This window comes from Peromyscus eremicus, chromosome 6 (genome assembly GCF_949786415.1).
Source record: "Peromyscus eremicus chromosome 6, PerEre_H2_v1, whole genome shotgun sequence".
NCBI classification, from domain to species: domain Eukaryota; kingdom Metazoa; phylum Chordata; class Mammalia; order Rodentia; family Cricetidae; genus Peromyscus; species Peromyscus eremicus.
The window spans coordinates 25,366,119-25,388,472 of record NC_081421.1 but is presented as its reverse complement, the minus strand read 5'-3'; the positions used below and the strand labels follow the sequence as shown (position 1 = coordinate 25,388,472).

The following is a 22,354-nucleotide window of genomic DNA, read 5'->3' as shown; positions in this document are numbered from 1 at the left end:
CTTGCTTTGTAGATTTATCAGAAACCCCATGAAAGGGACATGTAAAAACTGTGTGGATGAACCAGATCTACCAATATTTTCCTGAACAAGTCTTTCATAAGTGCGTTTATGAGCTAATTCACATGGTGAACTTCCATTCACCTCTTCCCTGTTACTTGAAAAGACATATGGGATGGGACAGTAAGATTCTTAGACTAAGAGGGCTAGGGAAACCACCATATTTTAGGTTCGCTGAGTTCCTCAAAGCTATTTGAGTGCCTCGCCAAGCACATTTTAAAAGTTAATATGTAGTCCTTTGGGATGATTTATCTTTTGGTGCAATATTGCTCCAAAGAGCCTCATAAGAGATCAAGATCTCTTAGTCACTCTCTTGAGAAAATTATGTTACTTAAGTGAAATGGGACTATTGGTGCCTGAGTTATTCAACTATCAAATTGTTTGTTTTAAGTATATTGACAGTATCTTTTACTACTTACACCGTGGGACAATGGCTCAAACTTGCAGAATGCCGTTTGATTTCAAAATGGTGTTTTCAACTCAGAGAAGAATTACATGTGTGCGAAGTGTTGTTGTCATATTTTAACCTTTAGCTGTCGTGGTCTCGTGCTTGAAAGCAAAACTGTCCCTTTTGAGTTAGAAAATCCCCACCACACTAATATTTCCCAAAAGAAAGCTCTGTTGTCTGTATAATACATGCACCATAACATTTTGACTTTTGAGTTGCTTGATTCTGTGAAGCACACATACTTGTTTTCTGTATCACATTTTAAAGATGATATCAGGCCATTTGGGTATGGTTCTATGACCGTACTGCTCCATGATTGGAATGTAATGTTCTTCATACTAGTGTCTGTACTTATGGCAGAACTCTGGGTTTCTGACTGGATAATGTATAGGATTCTTTGCACACAGAGATTGAGGTTCTCTTTTCTTCTTTTTTATATTTTCTTCGTTCTTTGCATTTCTTTATTCTGTACAACTAACTTGTAAGACTTGATATATTTGTTATTACTAATAACAAGACTGGATTTTATCTTTTTTTATTAAGTTACTCATCTATTTACTACCAGGATATTTTTATTTTATTTTTTGGGGTACATTAAGAAGAGAGAAATCAATGTTAGGAATATTTTTAGTACTGATTTTGAAAAAAAAATCAAGCTGTCAACACATACTTTTAAAAAGAGAGGTTCAACTGCTCTCACATTAAAATCTCTCCCATGCTCGTGGGGTTCATCTGTGAAGTAGGATGGCATTCAGATGACTTCCTCAGGAGGCGGATGACCCCCTTATTTCCACACGCTTTTGGCCCCTCTCTCCTGTCCATTTGTACTATTGTTATTTTTTTTAACTTTGTTTTTGAGACAAGATCTTGCTGGCCTTGAGCAAATGACCTTCTTGCCTCAGCCTGCTCTGGATCTGGCCTCCCTTTATCCACTTTTATCTTTAATAATCTCCTCAGTGGCAGGATAAGCTGCCTAGAAAAGAGTATGTTCAAGTACTGATGCTAAGTTTCAGTAAAGATTGCTGGACCTAGGAAAGCTGACATGTGAATTGCTCGTAATTTATCTCTAGGACCCATTGTAATATTGGGTGAGCACAAGGGTATTACTCTTTTAATAGGTCAGTAATAATCAGACATTGAAAATTGGACCATATGCAGACGTCTAGTATGACTGACAATTAGTAGACATCCAGAGTGTTCCTCTGTTCTGTTCCTCATCTGCTGCTATGCCATAGTTAATTTTCATCTATTTTCAGTGTGAAAAAGTAATTGAAAGGCTTAGAGCACAGAACATTGGAGACCAGGAACCAGGGTAATTGTTCACTAGTACTATAGCTTTTACAGTGAGCATACTTTTTTAATGTTCTATTTTGAGCCAGGAGTGGGAACAGTAACCTATTTAAGGCTGCACTAGATTTTACAGTGACCTCCAAGAGGAAGCCCTGGCTTGGTAGGATATGCCCAGAAGGCAGGAGGATCAGGAGTTCAATACTGTCCTTGGCTGTATAAGGAGCTCTGGGCTTGCCTGGGCTACATGAGACCTTGTCTCCAAAAGATACCAAGGGATAAAATAGAGAAGGAGCCCAGTGTCCAGTGTTTACTTGACACAAGACTAGAATGCTGTTTCAGTGCTGGGAGGAAGATACCACTAGCAATCAACCATCGTAAGTGCTGATTGTAGGTGACAGTTACGCGAATTATACTCTCCTTAGGTGCTGGTTTCGTTCCTGGAAAATTACTCTTATTTAAGAGAAATTTGGGTTATTAGAGGACTGAATGTTTTGTAGGAACATTTACATGTAATTTTCCCATTTTATTCAGTTTCCCAAGTCTTACAGGGGTGTTTTCAGACCTGGATCTATGACTGCCATATAGAGAATCTACCGCTTAGGGACATCCCCAGTCAAGCTCACTGGGAAGCATGCGGTCACGAGTGGGTGTGCTCTCAGCACTTCAGAATCCTTCACGATAAGGGAACATGGATAGAAAGGGGAAAGGAGCTGCGTTACTTCCTGTGCCTAGGAACTGCATTTGAACAGGAGTTAGTTGGTGTTCCCCTTAATGTGGAGTAATTCTGAGTGGGCCTATCTGCTGTTACCGGGCACTCAAAATTAAATAGCAGATCTGAGTTCTGTCCTGGTGGGGAGATGGCATCGAGAGCAGCTCTGGCACAGTCCTGGCAGATCTGAGCTCTATCACTTTCCTGGGGCCCAGTTTTCTCGCTGCTTCTTGTCATACCAAACTGACTACCATCCACAGATTTTAACACAATAGATCAAAAGTGGGTGCGTTGTCAGTTTCCTGTGACTAACAAATTACCACAGAGCTGGTAGGTTAAAGCAACAGAAAATCATTATTTTTTAGTGGAGCGAGCTTGTGGATTAGTGTCAGAGGTCAGAGGTCACTAGGCTGAAGCCAGCTAGCTTGTGGGGCCAGAGAGAAGCTCACAGAAGAAACTGTTCGCTGATCTTTTCTAGCCGTAGGTGAATGCCACCATCTCTTGGCTAGTACACCTACCACTAGCATCTCTGGTCTCAGCTCTGTCTTCATGTGGCTTTCTCTCCTGTGTGTTGAATCTCCCTCTGCTCCCTCCCTGTAAGAATGCTTGTGATTTCTTTCATTTGGGGCCCACTTAGAAAACCCAGGGAAATCTTCTCACCTCAGAATCCTCTATCACGTCCCCCAAAGATTGGACCAGGTCAGATAACTCCTCCATTCTCAGGGTTGGTTTCGGGGATCCTTTCAAGGCCATTTCAACCCACCCCAAGTTACCTCCAGCATGTCTGTTCTAAAAACTGGACCAGAATTGGCTCTTGCCCTCATTCATGTCCTGCGTAGGTCTAAGTGATGAATCCACTCTTCTCAGCATTGGTCATGGGATTTAAGGTGCAATGCATGGCAGCAGATAGGTCTCTCTAGCAATGCAGGGCAGGAGCCATTGACAGAACCTTTTCTCACGGTGACAGTGCCCTCAGGGAAGACCATGCATAAGGTGAATGCAGGGACACTTTTCCTGTGTGTGTGTGTGTGTGTGTGTGTGTGTGTGTGTGTGTGTGTGTTCTTTCTTTTTTAAATATTTTCATTTTATAATTAACTTAATTTCACATATCAGCCACGGATTCCCCCATCCTCCCTCCTCTCACCCCCCAGCCCTCCTCCCCAATCCACCCCCCACTCCCACCTCTTCCAAGGCAAGGTCTCCCCTGGGGATTCAGCCCAGCCTGGCAGACTCAGCTGAGGCAGGTCCAGTCCCCTCCTCCCTATACCAAGGCTGAGCAAAGTGTCCCAGCGTAGGCCCCAGGCTCCAAAAAGTTAGCCCATGAACCAAGGACAGGTCCTGGTCCCACTGCCTGGGGGCCTCCCAAACAGTTCAAGCTAATCAGCTGTCTCACTTATCCAGAGGGCCTGGTCCAGTTCCATGGGGGCTCCTCAGCCATTGGTTCACAGTTCATGTTTCTACTAGTTTGGCTATTTGTCCCTGTGCTTTTTCCAATCATGGTCTCAATATTTCTCGATCATACAATCCCTCCTCTCTCTCGCCGATTGGATTCCCAGAGCTCCACTTGGGGCTCAGCTGTGGATCTCTGCTTCTGCCTCCATCAGACACTGGATGAGACTTCTATCATGACAGCTAGGGTGTTCGGTCATCCAATCACCAGAATAGGTCAGCTCAGGCACTCTCTCGACCATTGCCAGTAGTCTACACTGGAGGTATCTTTGTGGAATTCTGGGGACCTCTCTAGCACTCTGCTTCTTCCTATTCCCCTGGGGTCTTCATTCATCATGATATCTCCCTCCCCGTTCTCCCACTCTGTTCCTGATCCAGCTGGGATCTCCTGCTCCCCTAAGCTCTCTTTCCCCCGACCATTGCCCTCCATTTACCCACTGCCACCCCCAGTTTGCTCATGTAGATGTCATTCATTTCTCTGTTATTGGGCGATCCTAGAACCTGGAAACAACCTAGATGCCCTTCAACTGAAGAATAAATAAATAAAATGTGGTACATATACACAATGGAGTACTACTCAGCAGAGAAAAACAATGATATCATGAGGTTTGCAGGCAAATAGATGGATCTAGAAAAAATCATCCTGAGTGAGGTAACCCAGACTCAGAAAGACAAACATGGTATGTACTCACTCATAAGTGGATACTAGATGTAAAGCAAAGGATAACCAGACTGCAACTCACAACTCCAGGGAGGCTATCTAGTAAAGAGGACCCTTGCGTGTTTTTATGATCAGCTTTTATTGCTGTGACAAATTACCCTGGAGAAGCAGTGGAAAAGGAGGAAGGTTTGGGTTAGCCCCGTTTCCGTTTCCATCTGATCAGCTAGCTCCATTGCTGTCAGGCCTGGGAAAGGCAGGGTTCATGTGGAAGCCCATAGCCTGAGAAAGCCGCTCACCTCCTGTCAGCCAGAAAGCTTGGTAAAAAGTGCAGTAGCAGATGTAATAAATACCGTTTCCTAGGAAATGACACATCTGCCCGATTCGGAATGTCCATGGTCTTTGAAAAGGAAACAATCCAGTCCTTACTAAGACAAATTAAAGTTATTTTTTTTTTTTTAAAAAAGCTTAGTGAATCTAATATTCCTTCAGTTTCGTTCTGTTTAAGAAGACCCACAGCGGCCACGCTCGTTGCCTTTATGGATGGGTCCCAGTGTCTTCTCCCTGAGAACTGCCGTCTGTACAGATCTGTTTACCCTAATCTTGAAGAAGCGTTGCCAGCCCCTCAGGTTCCAGTTGTCGTCTGGGCAGTACCACAAGTCTAAGTGTCTGTGGTGCTCTTGATCCCTGCTGCTTGTCACAGTGAACTTGGGTTTTATCATTTTTGTTTTTACCTTTGGGCAGAAATTTTGCCTAACTTGGAAAACCAGAAAATTTTAAACTACATGAGATAGTATTTGGTACCTGCTACTCCCTTTTCTTCCAGAATTATATAATTTTGTCAAATTTGGTGGGATATGTATGTGTGTATTTGCATGGGTCTATATCCATACACGTGGACACATACACATACGCACACATCACTGTCAGGCAGGCATCATTATATTGTATCTGCAGCATCCAATGGACGATTGAGTTAGTCAATGCTCTTGTCTGCTGTGAGTTTGCAGAACTAAAGAGTATTCCAAAGCAGGAGGTTGACGAGAACATTGGGGGCCAGACTCAGCCAGATAATGCGGTTCCCAGCCATAGCCATGAGCAATAATGTCAGGACAGCAGATACGAAAGCATGGCTGTCTGCAGGTGGAAAAGGGAGGCGGAAGTAAACAGAGCCTGTGCCCTGCAGCCCGCCTCAGGTCAATCCCTGTGGCTGTGGGCTCACTGGGAAGCACACTTCGAGGCTCTCATGAAGGGTGAGGAGGATCGAGACAGCACGCCTCTCTGGAACAGTTTCCAGGCTAACTGATGATGAAGCTAGAACTCCGTCTAAGCAGCTTTGCTTTGACTGCCCTTGTGAGCCAGTAGTTTAGTTACTTACGTGTTCTTTCCAGAGGAGCATTGATCACAGCATAGACGATGCCTGCCAGTTCCTCTTGGAACCAATTTAGATGAGAAGGACTTTGGACAAAACCGTGTAAGTGTGTCTGGTTAAGTCATTTTACTATTTGAGGGCAGCTTTGGAGACTGAAATATATTTTCCATTTAGTAGAATTTGCCTTCTCTTACGGGCCGCATTTGTGGAAATATGTTGAAATCTTAAATGTAGACAGTATGGCTTGCTGTCTAGAGTGAGGCTCCCCTGGCTGATGTCTGGCTGACAGGCAGCAGTGATGGGTGTGACCAGAGCCTCGGCTCTGTTCCTTCGGCAGCTCTGTGGACTGGAGCGGGCACACCACTCTCCAGGAACATTTTATCCGCTATGCATTCTTGCAGTTCCTCTGCATGTCAATGTCGCATATGAAAACTTAGGTGTAGAAGTCTGTGAAACAAGTTAACAGTTTTCTAGATATCCAAACATGCTTCATGAAATGGGCTTTCCTAACTTCCTACTGCCCTTACAGTGTTTGTCAGGCGCAAGGGTATGTGTGTGTGTGTCTGTGTGTGTGTCTGTCTGTGCACATGCATGCACTCATGTACACACATGAACACTTCCATAGAGCTTCCATGTCTGAAATGGAATTCTTATTTTCTGTCTCTCTGCTGCCAATTTATCTCCCCCTCCCCCAGCAGCCAGAGACCTCTTCTAAATCCATCTCCTACATTTTCCTTTCAAACTCAGCATGAAGTGCAGGCCCTTTTCCCAGCATGGGACTGGGTCTGCCTCTGCCTGGCACCTCCCTTTGAGTTCTCTGACATTCCTGTCCTTCCTGCCCTGGGTCTTCTCTCTCCTGGAGAGTCCTGCCGTTTGGACAGTGCTGGTGTTTACCTTCCTCTCTTAGACCAAATGGTTCAGGGTCACATGGTTGCTGACCCCCACTACTAGCTAACCCTTCTGTGTGTGTGTGTGTGTGTGTGTGTGTGTGTGTGTGTGTGTGTGTGTGTTATCTATAATCCCTCATAAGAGTTCACCCCTTGGATATATCCAAAACAGACCAAGTTGGCAGAAGTTCAAGAGCAAAGCTCACTCAAGGATACTTCCAAATGGTTTTTTATAGATACCATAAATTGCTAAATTTGCTTTTTATTTAGATTTTTCTTTTTCATTTTACAAGGCTGGGGTTAAAATATAGAATTCCACTGTAGCTGGAAAGAATCATGAGTATCGTTTATTAATCCAAATACTAGAGTTGAACCACATAAGAAACAGCGGAGATGAAATGCTTTTTCTTGACAAACTGAATGCTGGGTACAAACTCACTGTTAAGCCCGACCCTTCCCCACTACAGTGGCCTTCCCTACGCTAAGCCTTGCATTTGCTTCTACTAAATAAACGTGGACATTTTTCATCACCGTTGCTTTGTGTTTTTTGGGGAAGAATGACCCTCCTTTGTGTCTACGGATGCTTGTGGTCGCCCAGTGTTATTTCTACTAGCATCGTTAGCTTTATCCACAGTTAGAGTCTGGATTTTGTGTTCCCCTCTTTTCTCCTAGTTCTTGTGATGTTTCATGTAATGCAGAGAAATTAAAACTTCCAGGAACATATTCTTGACTACATCATCACAAGCATTTCAGAAACGTCAATTCACCCCTTTCATTCCATAGTTTGGGGATGCTTTCAGTCTCCAGCTGGCCTTTGAATCCGTTAACATTTTCCAAAGAGTAAATACATTTTAAGTGATATGTTAACTTTTATTAGCCAGTACCATTTGTACTCAGAATGGATTTGTGTCTTCTTAACTCTCTTGGAAAATGGGGTAAAAACACTAATCCTAAGTGTTAGGAGGCACTGTAGACTCTCACTTGGGGTCGTTTTGTCCTAACACTTGAGTCTCTGCCTCCCAAAGGGCAGCACCAACGGGTCACTCCGTTCTTACAGGAACGTTCACAAGGTAAACACAATAAAAATGAGAGCCATCACCTTCTAGATGGTAGCAAGAGTGCAAGATGCAGGAATATTGTGGAAGCCTCAAGAAAGTAGATCCTACCAGGTCAGTGTGTGCACTGGCATTGTGGAAGAAGGATAGACTCATCTTAGTTCAGAGCTCTCTCTGATAGCACTGACTAGGAAGAGGAAGCTTTTGAGAGTTGTAGCCTAGGGTATAAGCATGCCTCTCATATACACATGGGCAGAAGCAGGGCCTGTAGTTTATGGTTATGTATGTCACCTGAGTCTGGGTCAGCCTGGGTTTAAGCAGAGATTTGTAATTCTGGCTTTAGGAAAAAAATCCTAGCAGTATAAATTAAAAGTACAAGAGCTCAAAACTAAATGTAAATAAGTAAATACAAATATATTTACTTAGAAAGCTTACTTAATGTGTGTAAGCTTACAAGTCAGGAACAAAAGCAGGGCAGGGGTGGAAGGGTACTTTGGGGTTGCGAGTGAGAAAACATCGCACCCTGCAGCCGTCTGCACCTTTCCTACTTGGTATTTTCTCTAGAAGATGAGCTTTTAGCCAGGCTGTCGTGACCACCCTTCATGGAGCCTTATAAGAAAGTATCCCATCGGCCTGATGAGCCCAGTCCTAAGCTTGGTGACAGTCAGAGGCCAAGAAACAGTTCCAGGTCTGAGAACATTTCTGCTCAGAGTCCCCAAACACAGCGGAAGTGATAAGTGGGAGGGGACATGGCCTCCTCCTAGACACAGTGAGACATCGCCTTTTAACTACAAATGTTGCTCTTTATTTAGGTAAGTTTCATGTTCCTATTTCAGGGAGGGGACGTCTTTTTCAAAGCCCCGGGGCCTCTGCCGGAGAGCCCAGTCCCCTAACAGCCCTGTCGTCTCGCCGCCCACTTCGCTCCCTTCCCCACCCTGTCTGTCTTCATGTTCCCTCTCCCTGCTCGGACAGTCCACACCTGCTGCTCGCATCTACTTTATGCCGCTTTCCACTGGAGGCTGATGTCTAAAAATCAATCCTGGCAACTAATGTGAAATGAAATTTGGAAGACATCTTGATTCTCATGGACTTGCACAAGCTGAAGTTATTAGAGAGGATTAGGGGCCACAGCTGGAGAGCAGATGGAACGCTTTCAATTTCACAGTTGAAGCTGGTCAGAACCGAGTGTGCGCACAAAACTTCTGGACATTTTCTCCAGGTTATTTCACTTGCTTCTGCTGGAGTGTAACCCTGGTTGGTGTTCATGATCTTTAAATTGCTGGGTTAGATAAATATTAATATGTCTCTTATTTAGGTGGCATTATTATACTTGATGGAGTTTCCTGCTCCGAATCTCAACTTGGTAGCCAACTTAATAATGGGCTTATCCTGTAAAAGATAAGAAAGAAAATAAGACTTTTATACTTTGTTTTTCAAGTTTGGAAGTAAAGTCTAGTTCATAACCAGCCACAACTAGACATTTCAGCTTATTCTTACAGAATGCTTCACTCCATCCCTGTCTCCAGCTTGTGTTCATGTCTAGTAAGAGTGCTGTTGTACACACAGGTCACCCCAGCGGGTCCGCGGCGGCCTCAGGGCCTCAGGGCGGGCTCCTTTCTGCCTGTGTGGCTTGCTCCCGCAGTGTAGCCACTTCACATTGCCTTCCTGGTTCTGGCCTGCAGAACACAGGGCCTTGGCCTGACACTGAACAACTAACTATCTGCATCCTCAGAAACATAGGCCTGGGGCAAGATTGCTGTAGATCTGTGGTTTCTCCACAGAAGAAACTTCTGCCCGGTGGCTGCTGAGGTTGTTAGGAATGCTATCCAGCTAATACAGATTAATTCAGGTTTTAATGGTTGGTGCTTTATGTAAGAGCAGAACCTTTTCTTTGCTGAAAGCCTGCAGAGAAATGGCTGCTTTCTTCTGCAAATGTCGGCAGCAGCTGGGTTGTAACTAAGTTACGCGGTTTGGAAACACTCTGTACTCTCTGTTCAGGAAGAGAACGAACGCTCGGACATTTCAGGCAGTGCAGCATACCAAAAGCAGCCATAGTTTATGGGCCAACCAAGTTTCTGTTCTGTTGGAACCAGTATGCACTTTTCCCCTCAAACCACAGTCGGCTGCAAAAACAGTCTAGCATGCAATTATTGCTCAATGCTGAGGGCTTTAGCATCTAACTATCCTGAATGTTGTATATCTATGCATGAAGGGAGGGCAGAGAATAATTGTGTTTCCAGCACATTGGCACAAAATGGTCTGTAGAATTATCCCAGCAAATGGTCTTTTTGGCGACCAGCTTTTGAAATAAGTTTCAGTAGCTTCTATTTGAATTTCTAAGTTGAGCTTCTACAATTGAATGTGATACCGGAACAGTATAAACATACTTCAACTCCTGCTGTAATTATTTTGTACTGGACTGCCTGCTGGGTGATATCCTAAAGATCTCACTTGAATCCCAAAGCAAAGTCAAGTAGAGCATTGAGGGTCAGGAGCAAGAAAATATTGCTGGGCTGACACCTGAATGGAAGCAGTGAAGCTTTCTACTCATCAGGATTATGAACTGAGGACGGTGGCCTGGAGCAAAGGCACCACAGCAGCCGTCATGGGTCACATGACAAAGGTAGAAAGGGACACAGGCGTGAAGGCTGCCACAGGGCCTTCTACTTCAGAGGGCCACTTTTTGATTTGGCTGAGTCTCCAGTGGTTAAAGAGGTGTAAAAGTGCCATCTTTTGGGTCTTCATAGATGCCGATTTGTGTGAATAACATAATCACCATGGCATAGGGAAGCTGGACAACAGCTCACCACTGAAGCAAGCCAGACCACTTTAGTGTCTCAGAACAACTCTGTGTACTCCAAATTCACTTTCTAAAATACAACTCGTATATAGCCAATTAAACTTACTCAACATATAATATATTTATGTGAAAGTGTCCCTACATAACACAGTGTCGTGTACAATGTATGTACAAGAAAATTATGTGTATATATACACATATACATATATACACATTTATATATAATTTTTTATACCTATCTCTAGTTAAATTCCATCCTTACCAGGATATTCGCTAGAGCGGGCCTTCTTAAGATGTTTCTGTCCTTTGACCCCTTTTTTCTGAGACATCTTTGCACAGCCCTAGGTATACAGGTATTAAGATACATTTACAAATCAAATATCCAATAATAACAAATCATAAAGAGTTTTAATGCAATTCTTTGGGGAACATGATTTTACCATTTAGTAAAAACAAAAGCAGATTTACATACTACTAAGTCAGATATACTTTTTAATTTTCATATAAAGAATTAAATCTTGGTTTCTCTGATAGTGTGGGGTGTAGTAACTGGAGAGAAGAAGGATTTTATTTTGGCTCACAGTTGGAAGGGATACAGTCGCTGTGGTAGGGAAGCCTTGGTGGCAGAGGCATGTGGTAGCTGGTCACATTGCCTCTGCAGTTAGAAAGCTGAGAGAGGACTGGAGATGGGACTAGGTTGTAAAACCTCCAGGCCCACCCGCACCCCACAGATCTACTTCTTCCCTCAAGGCTTCACCTCCTAAAGGCTCCACAGCCATCTACATCAGCAGCTGGAGACAGTATATTCAAGCTCAAAAGCCTGTGGTGGACATTTCCTTTTCACATGAAGTCACAGAAGTCAGCACAGGGGAACGCTGCCAGATGCACTTCAGATGCGTTGCAGACTCGATCTTGAGTTCATTTTTGACCATTGCTCAATTAGAAACCCTTTTAATGTTGTCCAACTTTTCAAAACACCCATATTCAGTTGTACAACCTCATTTGTGGTTGTAACCCACAGTTTAAGAAGCTCTCCTCTATAGTGAGACCCAGGAATTCTCCATTACGTCAGTAACTTCCCCAATTGCATTTAAGCATCATAGTGTGACGGCAAGTTTGATGGCCTTTGAGCATACTGCTAAGCAGACTTCATTCTTTCTAGGGAAATATTTCTAGTCTACATGAAATTTAAGATGGTCACTGAATGTATTTAGAGTGTGTGTATTTGTATCTCATGTGACAGTGTAGATTGACCGATTTCTGGCACAGCTTTATCTTAGTGATATTTGATGCAATGCTATGGTTTCCTAAGATACCTTTCTTTACAGCTCACTCCATCCTGATGTCCTCACGCTTGTTTACTCACATTGAGAAAATAAGTTCAGTATCTGCCTTGGGAGTTGTGTTTCTCATTTGTTGAGAATTGCTGTGCCAAGTGCTCAGTTAGGCCCTGGGGTGTTGGTGGTCCACAGCACAGATCTGATGACTGCAGTTCTGAAGCTTGAACTCCCCTAGACGGGGAGGACTGAAGATGGCTCTGGGGGAGGCGTTGAAGTGTAGTGTGATCTGTACTATGTGTGGAGAGGAAGGCAGAAGGTAGAGGAAACCCTGCGGACAGGGCCATTGTAGCCCTGGGAGCTAAAGGCAATGCCTGGCGGGAGAACTGGCAATGGGCAGAGTCCACTGTGGCAGGAGAGGAGAGACAGTTGCCCCTTCACATTTGACACTGTCCTACCCTAGTTAACTTAGAGTTGTCTGTTGCCTTTTGTGTTATGCAGTTTTATATTAATAATGAAAATCTCGTATTAAAATCAAAGAAATTATTTTAAAGTTAATTATTTATAACAACCTATTAGAGGTTGTTGATTTAGGGTAGTCATGGAAAGCCATATTTTGAAACTTTTCATCTGTCAATCATTCCTTTTCTGTCTGCCCTGCCTCACTTGAGGGCATCTCCTTCATATTTTTTCTTCTATCTTATCTTTATATTTTCTTGGTACATTTTTATTTCTTACCCAGCTTAGAGCACAAATCCAAATAGCTGCTTTTGCTTGTAGGGACCCTTTGAGTCTAGTGAGTCGAGGATGTGGCTACCTCCATTATTAGGGTATGACAGCCAGGTGAAGGAGGAATAGCATCTATAGACTTTGACATGAAGACAATGTAGATGATGCCATTTACAGAATGGATATGGAGCCAAAACGTTGTATTCAGTTCTTGATATTTTAGGAGAATGTTAGTGTCATTGTCGTGGAGTGGGTATATGTGCAAATGACAGTTGTATGCATCTATTATGTTTTCAAACAAGAGCATCCCATTTAGACAATATATATCTGTCTCTGTGGCTCATGATGGATAGCTCCTTTTACATAGGAACTGAGAGTCTAAGTTCCAAGTAATTTGATTTTACGATAAACGTAGAATGAGACAGCAAGATCGATACAGGGTAGGAGGCTTGAGAACAAGTCAAGACTTCTTTGTAGTGATTGGATTTGCAGATGTCTCTTCATATCTTTTTTCGGGAGTAAGTGGAAAATCTTATGAGTAGAGGGCTTGGAGTAGTTCCCCTCTGGGTCCACCTCTCCAGTTAACACTGTGTGTCAACATTCCTTCCCCCTTGCCAAATCTTAACTCTTGATCTTAATTCAGTTTTCACCTCAGTGCATTTAGAAGACAGTTCATTTTCCTGTGGGTGTTGAGGCAGATGGTGCTGTCTCTTTTGATTATCTAGTTCTTAGAAGGGAGATGTTGATTAGGAAGAACAAGAAGTGAAACATAGTCCGATTAAACTGAGAGCAGAAATTATAGCCCACAAGAGGAGCCAAATGTGCTCTGTGGTTTCCTACGTGAAGTATACTCTAGTTTGGCATGAAGATAGAATATCCAAGAATTTCTGAAATGACTCTAAACATACTTCTGCCATTTTATACTATGAGCTAAGGCAAAGCAGCATTCTCAGCATTGATGGTTATAAAATAAAAATAATGATCAACTCTGAAAAACATTTAGGGGATATACCCCATGTCCTGCCATACGAAATAGTCAGCTAGGTTGAATTCTTGATGGGAAAATAAATAAGCATAGCAATCTCATTAGTGTGCAAATTTGTTCTCATCCTTCATAAATAGTAAAAAAGAATACATGTGTATGGCAAAAAATTGCTTTCAAAGAAATAGCTCTGTGAATTATTATCAATTTATGTTTGATTTGTGTACCTGCAGACCTGAAAATATGAAAGTTGTCATGAATGGAAAATGTTTAAACAGGCCTGGTCTGGTGGCACTTTGTGTTTCGTAGTGTGTGGGTCACATCATGTTAAAACAGAGTGCTTAACAAGTTTCCACAGCAGAAGCCACTACCAAGGAACAAAGGGGACCAGAGAATAGTAGCTACGTGTAGGGCAAATTTATCATCTCAAAGATTAATAATGCTGATGGGATGTTGCCAGTTTTGACATGCTGACATTAAAAACTGTGTCCTAAGAAGTACTCTATTTGGGGAAGGAATTCAGACTCAGGAAAGTCTCTCATATGCACAGCCGAGCTTCTAATGTACACGCTCGTGTATAAATGGGGGTGATTGTGGGTACAGGCAGGGTAGAGGGACCTAAGGAGGGTAAGGAGGCACCCGCAGAAAGAACAACTTCGTGTGAAAATGCCACCAGGAAACCTAATAATTGTGTGTGCTAAGTACACAGATTTTAAAATAAAAGCAAAAGCGAAAGCATCGGAACTCATTGATGTTTAAACAGAAGAAAGATGCTGCCTTACAGCTACCGGCGTGACAATAGAGACCAACCGAGGTCAGCTTTGTTTACTGCAGAGGAGATAGGGGGCTGGAAAGGAGGCTCAGTGGGTGAAATGCCTGCAAGGCCACCATGAGGAGCCCAGTTTGATCCCCAGACCCCATGGGAAAAGCCAGATATGGTGATCCACACCTGTGCTTGAAATATCCGTTCTGGGGAGACAGAAACAGGCAGATCTCTGGGGCTCTGGTCGGCCAGTTCAGCCAGTTGGTGAGTCCTAGGGTGGCCAGCATCCTGAGCAGTGACACCCAGGCTTGAAATCTGGCCTCCACATGGACACAAAACCCAACACTTAACCCCGCATGGCTTAAACTGGCATGGTTGTGTGGAAAGCTCTGAGTCTTGGTGTGGACAGATTCAGTGTCTGGCTTCCTGCTTCCTAGAGCTACCATGTCCTCCAACTCAGATCCCATTCACAAGGCTCCATCCTCAAGGCCTCATCTAATCCCAGCTCCCTCCCTCCAAAGACCCTGCCTCCAATACCATCACATTTGGGAACAGGCCAACATGAATTCTGGGGAGAACAGATATCTCACCCATAATGCTACTCCAAGCATTCCTATGTTTAAGCTATTTTAATGTATACATTTTTACAGATTTGGGCAATTTCCCATAAAACATTGAATTTCCGTATTCTCTGGAAAAATGAGACTAGCCATCCAACACACACCCGTGGTTACTCTGTGAGTAACTAAATGTCTGGTGCTGCCCATTAGACAGAGTGAGTGCTGTTCTTCTTCCTTAGAGCACCCCCTCCTCTCGCTGATGTCCCCTGCCTGGTGACTGGGAATTTGCACATGCTTGGGGATGTCCTAAGGGAGATGGCGTGTCTCCTAGAGTGTGATAGTTTTTCAGTGGGCCAGACTGTTGCTTCAGTAGATCCCACCCTCTCTCAGTGGCTGAGCTTCAGTGTGTGTTTGGCAGTAGACTGAATGTCTAGCCTTATCCCCAAATAATTTAGTTATATGAGGCATAAGTAAGGAAATGCTGCCATTAAACGATTCAAAGTTTGCTGTGTAGATAATGGAATTATTAAAGATCCGTACACTGTGGATTCTGCCCATCCATCCTCCGTCTTACAAAAGTATTGACTAAGCTAATTGAAAAATTCTTGCTGTGTCCCACCAAGTCTTAATGAAAAAGCATGCCAGGGGAGTTTCTAGATGCCACTATGAAAAAGGTGCACAAACTGTAATTACCTTTGTTCGTTCTGTCCTGTTTTCAAGCAACTGCCTTTCTCTCATACATCCAAGTGAAGCAACAGCCCTCGCTGGATAACCAGGGAGTCAGAGGCACGGGCTGGTGCCTGAGTTAACAGGCTTACAGTCATCTAGGACCTTATCCAATTTTGTGAGATTTCTGTCGCTGCTTAATTTGATGTATTTAAAACACTAGTTGCTTCTGTGTGGTTTCATGCATACATAGGGTTCCCTGAGAACCAAACATGGGTTTATTTCTTTGAGAATTTGAGAGAAGTGCAAATCGAATCTTCCGATATTTCAAGCAGGTTCTAATTTACTTGGCAACAAGCAAGGTACTTGAGCGACGTGTGTAGAGTTATGGGAGTCGAGGAGACTCTCTGGTACCTTCCTGTTGATTCCTCAGTAGGAAGGGGCTTGTTTGCTTGATGGGAGATTAATGTGAAAATGTCTGGTAGGACTTTGTCTCAAAACTTGCTCCAGGAAAGAAAACTGTTTTTTCTCCTGAATTCCACAAATAGCAACTGAAGCTCAGAGGAAATTAGGTCCTGCCGTCCCATTACATTCTGTGGCTAGCTTTCCTGTTCATCTGGTCACTCCACCTGCAAAAGGAATTCATCTCTCCTTCCATTTTTCTCTCAGGTTCCAGAATCTTTTTGGAACCCAAGCCACCCTTGAAAATGTTTTCCTAGACCAGAATACAACTTCCCACATTCTGGAATACAGCTTTTTCTTTTTTGTCACTGATGGGCTAGTGTTCATCCATTTTTCAGAATTTTACAGAATATGATCAGTTCCCCAACAATACTTAGAAAGATTTCTGTTTTGCATTTTTATGTCAGAATATTTGATATCAGTATTGTGGTTATGTGTGTGCCCGTCCATGTTCATGTGTGTGCATGTATGTATGCGGGGGCGTGTGTGAAGGCCGGAGATCGCTATTGGGAGTGTTCCTCGGTCACTCTCCTTCTGTTTTTGAGACAGGGCATCTCACTGAACCTGGAGCTCACCAGTGCAGAGCCCTGGGATCTCGCTGTCTCCGGCTCCCTAGCGCTGGGATTATAAGCATACCGGGCTGTGTCTGGCTTCTGTATGGTTGCTAGGAATCCAGACTCGGGTCCTATGACAAGCATGTTACTTACTGAGTTGTCTCCAAAGCCTCTCGGGGCTGTTTTGTTTTTGTTTTTTAAATATTTGCTCTGTAGGGATTAACTGTATTGTCCTTATATTATGAAAATGCATTCTTCAGTGATCTAACTTAACTTTTTTGTTTTATTTTGGGGTGTGTGTGCATGCGTGTTATGTATACGTTTGTGTGCGCATGCACAGAGGCCAGATGAAGGTATCGGGTACCCCTTTCTATCACTCTCTGCCTGTTCTTTTGAGGTGGGGTCTCTGCTGATGCCAAAGCTCCCGTTTGCATCCAGCAAGCCCCAGTGATCCTCCTGTTCCCACCCACTTTACTGCTGGGGTGCACAGGATACATGCTGTTTATGTGGGTGCTAGGATTTGAACCCAGTCCACATGTGTGGGCTCTATGCAATAACAGCACTATCTAAAGAGGGCTAGAGAGTTATTTTTCATATTTATACCTAAGACCATTGCCTCTAAATCCTAAGCACTGAGTAATTGAACCTTTTTTATGTACTTGATACCTTTTTCCTCCTTCTCAGAGAAGTAATACTTTTGAAATTGGTAATAGCCAGTTTGATTTTCTACATAAAAAAATTTATCTGTGAGCATTCTTACTATTTCCTTCCTTTGCCTGTTTTCATTTTCACAGATATTAGCAAACCTTGACTGGGTGTCTAGTTTATTTTTATTATTGATTCCTATTTTTCTTTTCATCTAAAAGTATTATTTGTCCATCTAGTTCTTACATCTGAATGATTAGATCCTGTATTTTCAGCCCACTAGTCAATAGGCATAGCTCACCTGAAGGGCAGCCGTAGCAGCTCCTTGGCAGACCAGGAGGACTCTGGCGTCCAGAGGGGCGCATCTACACAAGCTGGTCTGGGATTGGGGGAAAGTGCAGAGAAAACTGATGCTGATGTTATTCTACTGGAATGAAGGGCTGGTGCAGCGTAAATACTTTTCACAGCTACAGCCAAGCATGGACCTGAGTTTCTTTTCTAAGAAGGAAAAAAATCTGAAACAAACCAAAGAGTAAATTGTGTTTATAAAGGGGGTGTTTAAATTAGTTCAGCCTGCACGGTTACTCCAACAGGCTGGTCTTACGTTTTTTGGAGCAAACATAAAAACCATTATTTATGGAAAGTTTAAATTTCACATAACACGTGCTCCCTCGGTGTGTGGAGCTCTTTTTCTTTTTTTTTTTTTTAACTATTCACTTTATTGTGTGTTTTTAATTTAGCCTTCACTTTGCTAAAGATACTGTATGTTCTTGGGAAGAGAGGTGCTTTGGGGAGGGGAGGGGAGACTTGAACTAACAACAAAAGAAAAAAAAAGGAGTGTCTGTTGTGATTCCACAGAAATATTTCCATGCTTTTAAAACTGGTTTCTTTTCCTTGTGTATCTTTTATTGGTAGATGTGGTCTTTCCAGAGCATGCGTGAGTTCTGAGGTTCTCACCGGTACCTTCTTACTCTTCCTCCGTCTGTCTCTTGATGGTCCAGCTCCTCCGCCTTGTCTTCAAGCTCAGACATTCTGTTCCCTCCTTGAGCCAGTCTGCTACTGAGACTTTCCAGAGAGCTTTCTACCCAACCGTCCTGTTTCCAACATCTGAGACTGGGGCTTTTCTTCAGTCCTCCCCTTACCCCATATCTGATATTACTGTCTTTATTTCATTTAGCTGTTTGTATTCCCAGTTGAGAGCATCTTCTGGCTGCGTAGCCTAGGCTAGCCCGAAACTCCAGATCCTCAGCTCTCTACCTCCCAAGTGTTGAGATTACAGGGTTTTTTGGTTTGTTTTATGTTTTGTTTGTTGTTGTTGTTTTTATAGGAAATAAGTCACATGCTCTAGGCCTGTAGTATCTATACCTTCCAAGCACATTTTAGTAGGAAAAACCAAAGGAGCATGAAAGGAAATCAGGGTAATTATCTTCAGATATTGGTAGTAGAAAAACAATCAACTAGAACTGAGTGACAGAGTAGGGAGTTAGCGGGATGGTCCTCGAGCAGGTGGCTGAGATTACACCTGACTAGTGAGCCCCCAGCCCTAAGGAACGCAGGGCTGGCCAGCCCACCACTGCCCAGCTCGGTCCCCAATGTCTGCCATCCCACGGGACTCACTTCATCTAGGTTGGTCTAGAGCTTTCCCACTGCCTCCTTCAGGTTGCCTTGGGGACAGCTTTGTCCCCTGATGCTACAATTACCATTTGGATTTCCTGTCACCTTCTCCCCACTAACCTGTAAATAACTGGGGGACAAGGATTTATGCCCTGGGAATCATATCTTTCTAGCATCGTAAATCAGGATAGACAGTTGTGGAATCCCCACAACCCAGAGTTAGATTCCTTGAAGTGAAGCAGATTGAACTCTGTTTACTTGGCTATCCATTCTTCCCATCTCTGTATGCCAAGGTTTTTTCCTCCTTGTATTTCTAAAAAGCAGGTTTTACCACACTATGAAAATGTGTGGTAATATGTCCCTTTCCTCATCTTATTGAAGACACCATCACCCATCTCGTTGATGAAGACTAGAATTATCCCCGCTCATCCCCTCACCACTGTCTGTCACATCCAGTTTTGTAGCCTGTGTCTTGCAGCCTAGTCAGGTTTTCACCCTGCTTACCAGCAACTCCAGCTGAAGGTAGTTCTGCCTTTACCTGTGCTACTGCAGCAGTGTGTTAACCCACCGCATACACCCTCCTTACGTGCATCATTTATGAAGAAGTCTAATGTTTCTTCAAACTCCAGCTGTTTTATAAGTCCTTCCACGTAAACAGTGCAGTTCAAACGTAAGACCCAAGCTATAAATGAATACATGGATACATATGTGCATGCACACATCCTGAAGAAAAGTTTGAACTCACTCTGTTGTTGCTCAAGTTCATCTTCTCTGGAAGATGTTCTGTGCACTTCCAATTGCAAGGGTCTCCTGCCTGCCCTTCTCATGACCTGTTATTCCCTAGTGTATGTTGAATGAAGTAGGACTAAATCAAGCTGACCTAGTGAGTACTTACAAGTGTACACTGGCAATATAGCACCATCACCGTGATGCCCTCATCCAGTGTTCAAAGTGGCGCCACCAGTGTGTTTCACAGGCAACTGACTGACTTGATGACCTCCTTCACTAAGGCATGGGGAAGGAGACTTGACAGCCCTACTGTCTTCTCACGATTTGTCCCCTGCTTGTCTTTGCAGAGTATGAGTTGGAAGTCAAAAGAGTACAAGACATTCTTTCGGGAATAGAGAAACCACAGGTATGTCTTCTGGACCTCTGGGCAAGAACAGCATGTTCTTAGGTATTCCTAATGTGCTTTTATTTTGCCACACCATCGGTAAGCCGAAGGACCCCTTCCCACTGCAAATTTTAATAAGCTTGAAACAGTCATCAGTTATTAACGGACCACAAAAATCTAGAACGGGCCACAGAAATGCCACCTTTGTGCAGATGTTCTGAATTCAGGTAGATGCATCTAGGTTTTCTTGGTTCTCCAGAGCAGTTTGTTCCTTGAATTTCTTGTTACCTTTGTAAAGGGAGGAAGAATACATTTTGAAAACCTCAGAGATCCCAGGTGTTTCCCTAGTAGATTTCAGAACAGTATTTTTACATTAGAGGACATTGGGCACAATGGCAAGAAAGAGATGGTGGGTGTGGTCATGTTACGAGATTTAAATTTCGTTTGCCAGGTGTCTTGAAATTCAGCTAGAAATTTATAATGTTGATTCAACCTTTTTGTCTGAGCTAGAGCCAGAGTTTTGGGGAGTGTTTTCTGGCTGAATTGGAAAATCTTGATTCTTGGTGTGTTATGAAGACCGGGGCTCTTAAATGGCAGACTCCAGATTGACCTCGGGGGCTCATTTGGACTAAACCAAGGAGCATGGGTGTGTTGGAAGGTGCACATTACAGAGACGTTGCTGGAGACTCAAGTCTGGACTCCTTCTGGGCAGGGCAAGCAGTCATTGGGAGATCTCAGGCAAAGGTGCTAAGTAATCGGGGCTGCATTTGCAGATTGAGCCAAGTTGGCAGATGAATTGGAACAAGAGGGTGGGTCCAGGGAGGGGGAGGTTAGGAATCCTCCCACTCCTCATAGTCCACAGGATGGTGTCCAGGAGTCAGAATTAGGTGGTGTCCAGTGTGGCAGGGAGGGCCAGATATTAGGTCCATTCTGAAGGTAAGTTGATAAATTATTCCCATTTGCTACCGGCTGCCGTGGGTGGCCGGGCTGTAGCTTCAGAACGTTCCTTTCAGCAGCTTCCCCAGTCGCTACCCTCGCCGTCTGGCAGGCTGTCCTCACGGTCTGCAGTACCTCTGGTGGTTCCTCTAGTCTCCGTGTGGCCTGGACGCATCCCTGCCATTGCTCATAACACACTGCACTCGAGGGTATTCCTGAAGGTCTTCCAGCTGGCTGGACTTCCTCTAGGGTACATTCACTTTGGGCTCCTTTTGTATCTTCATGGCCGTTCCTGGACATCTTAGGTCTGTTTCACTTGCAGAGCATGCAGAAAAATAAATATAGCACACAGTCGGATGTGTCTGGTAGACTCCGTGCTGTGGAAAGGAGGACCAAGAGCAGGAGTGGGCGACTGTAAACACACAAGTGGAAGTTCACCTTGTAGACACAAGAGCAGGTTGGGGGCTGGAGGTAAAGAGTAGGGAGAGATTAGAAAAGGGCTGGAGATGACTCGGTGGGTAATGCTTGATGTGCTCACGTGACGACCTGAGCTTGGACCTCAGCACCCACATGAAAACAAACCAACAATGAACCCAAGTGTCTTGGAACACCTGTAATCTGAATACAGAGGGACAGGGACAGTGGTTTCTGGGGCTTGTTGACCGACAGGTGTAGCTGAAACAGTAAGCCCCAGAGTCAGTGAGAGAACCTGTCTCAGAAAGCAAGGCAGAGGCCTGGAGAGATGGCTCAGCCATTAAGAGTATGTATTGCTCTTGCAAAGGACCCAGATGGCTTCCCAGACCGAGGCAGGAGGCATTCTTCCTTCATCCTGGTGAAGTCCTCTGCCTGTAACAGCCACTCAGTCCCCAGCCCGGTTAGTCATCTGCATGGTTTTCTCTCTCCCACCTTCTTCCTCTTGTCCCTTCTCTCTACAGTTCTTGGGCATGATAGTCTTGGTGCACCCAAGACCTAGCTGTCCCTGTCCTTGACACATACTGAACCCTTGACAACTGTTGCTGAAGAAATGACAGACATATCTGGGTTCGGGGGGGAGGGTTAGGACAGATGCCCCCAGACTGGCCAGTGTGGAGGAAGGCAAGTGCAGAGCTTGTCACAGTGCCAGCCAGCAGCTGGGGTGAGTGGCCCATGTTTCGCAGTCATGCCTCTGGGTTTGTACCCAGTATTGCTGTTATCTACCTCCCTGACCTTAGCCAAGGTTATGCTCCTTCCTGATACAAATTGAGGTGCCTCAGTGTCTTCATCTTTTAAAGTTAACGTAATAGAAACACCGTGGGGATCTGAGGGGAGAGTTATATGTTGTGTTAGA

The 22,354-nt window shown here is 44.0% G+C and overlaps 1 protein-coding gene across 6 annotated transcripts in view; it reads left to right on the top strand.

Moving 5' to 3' along the window:
• Positions 1-22,354, top strand: part of Fndc3b (fibronectin type III domain containing 3B) — a 300,773-nt gene that overhangs the window by 192,286 nt on the left and 86,133 nt on the right. For all 6 annotated transcript variants that reach the window (XM_059265284.1, XM_059265285.1, XM_059265288.1 and 3 more), the window contains one exon: positions 20,054-20,112. In XM_059265284.1, the coding sequence (XP_059121267.1) occupies positions 20,054-20,112 (59 nt within the window). The remainder of the gene's footprint in view (positions 1-20,053; positions 20,113-22,354) is intronic.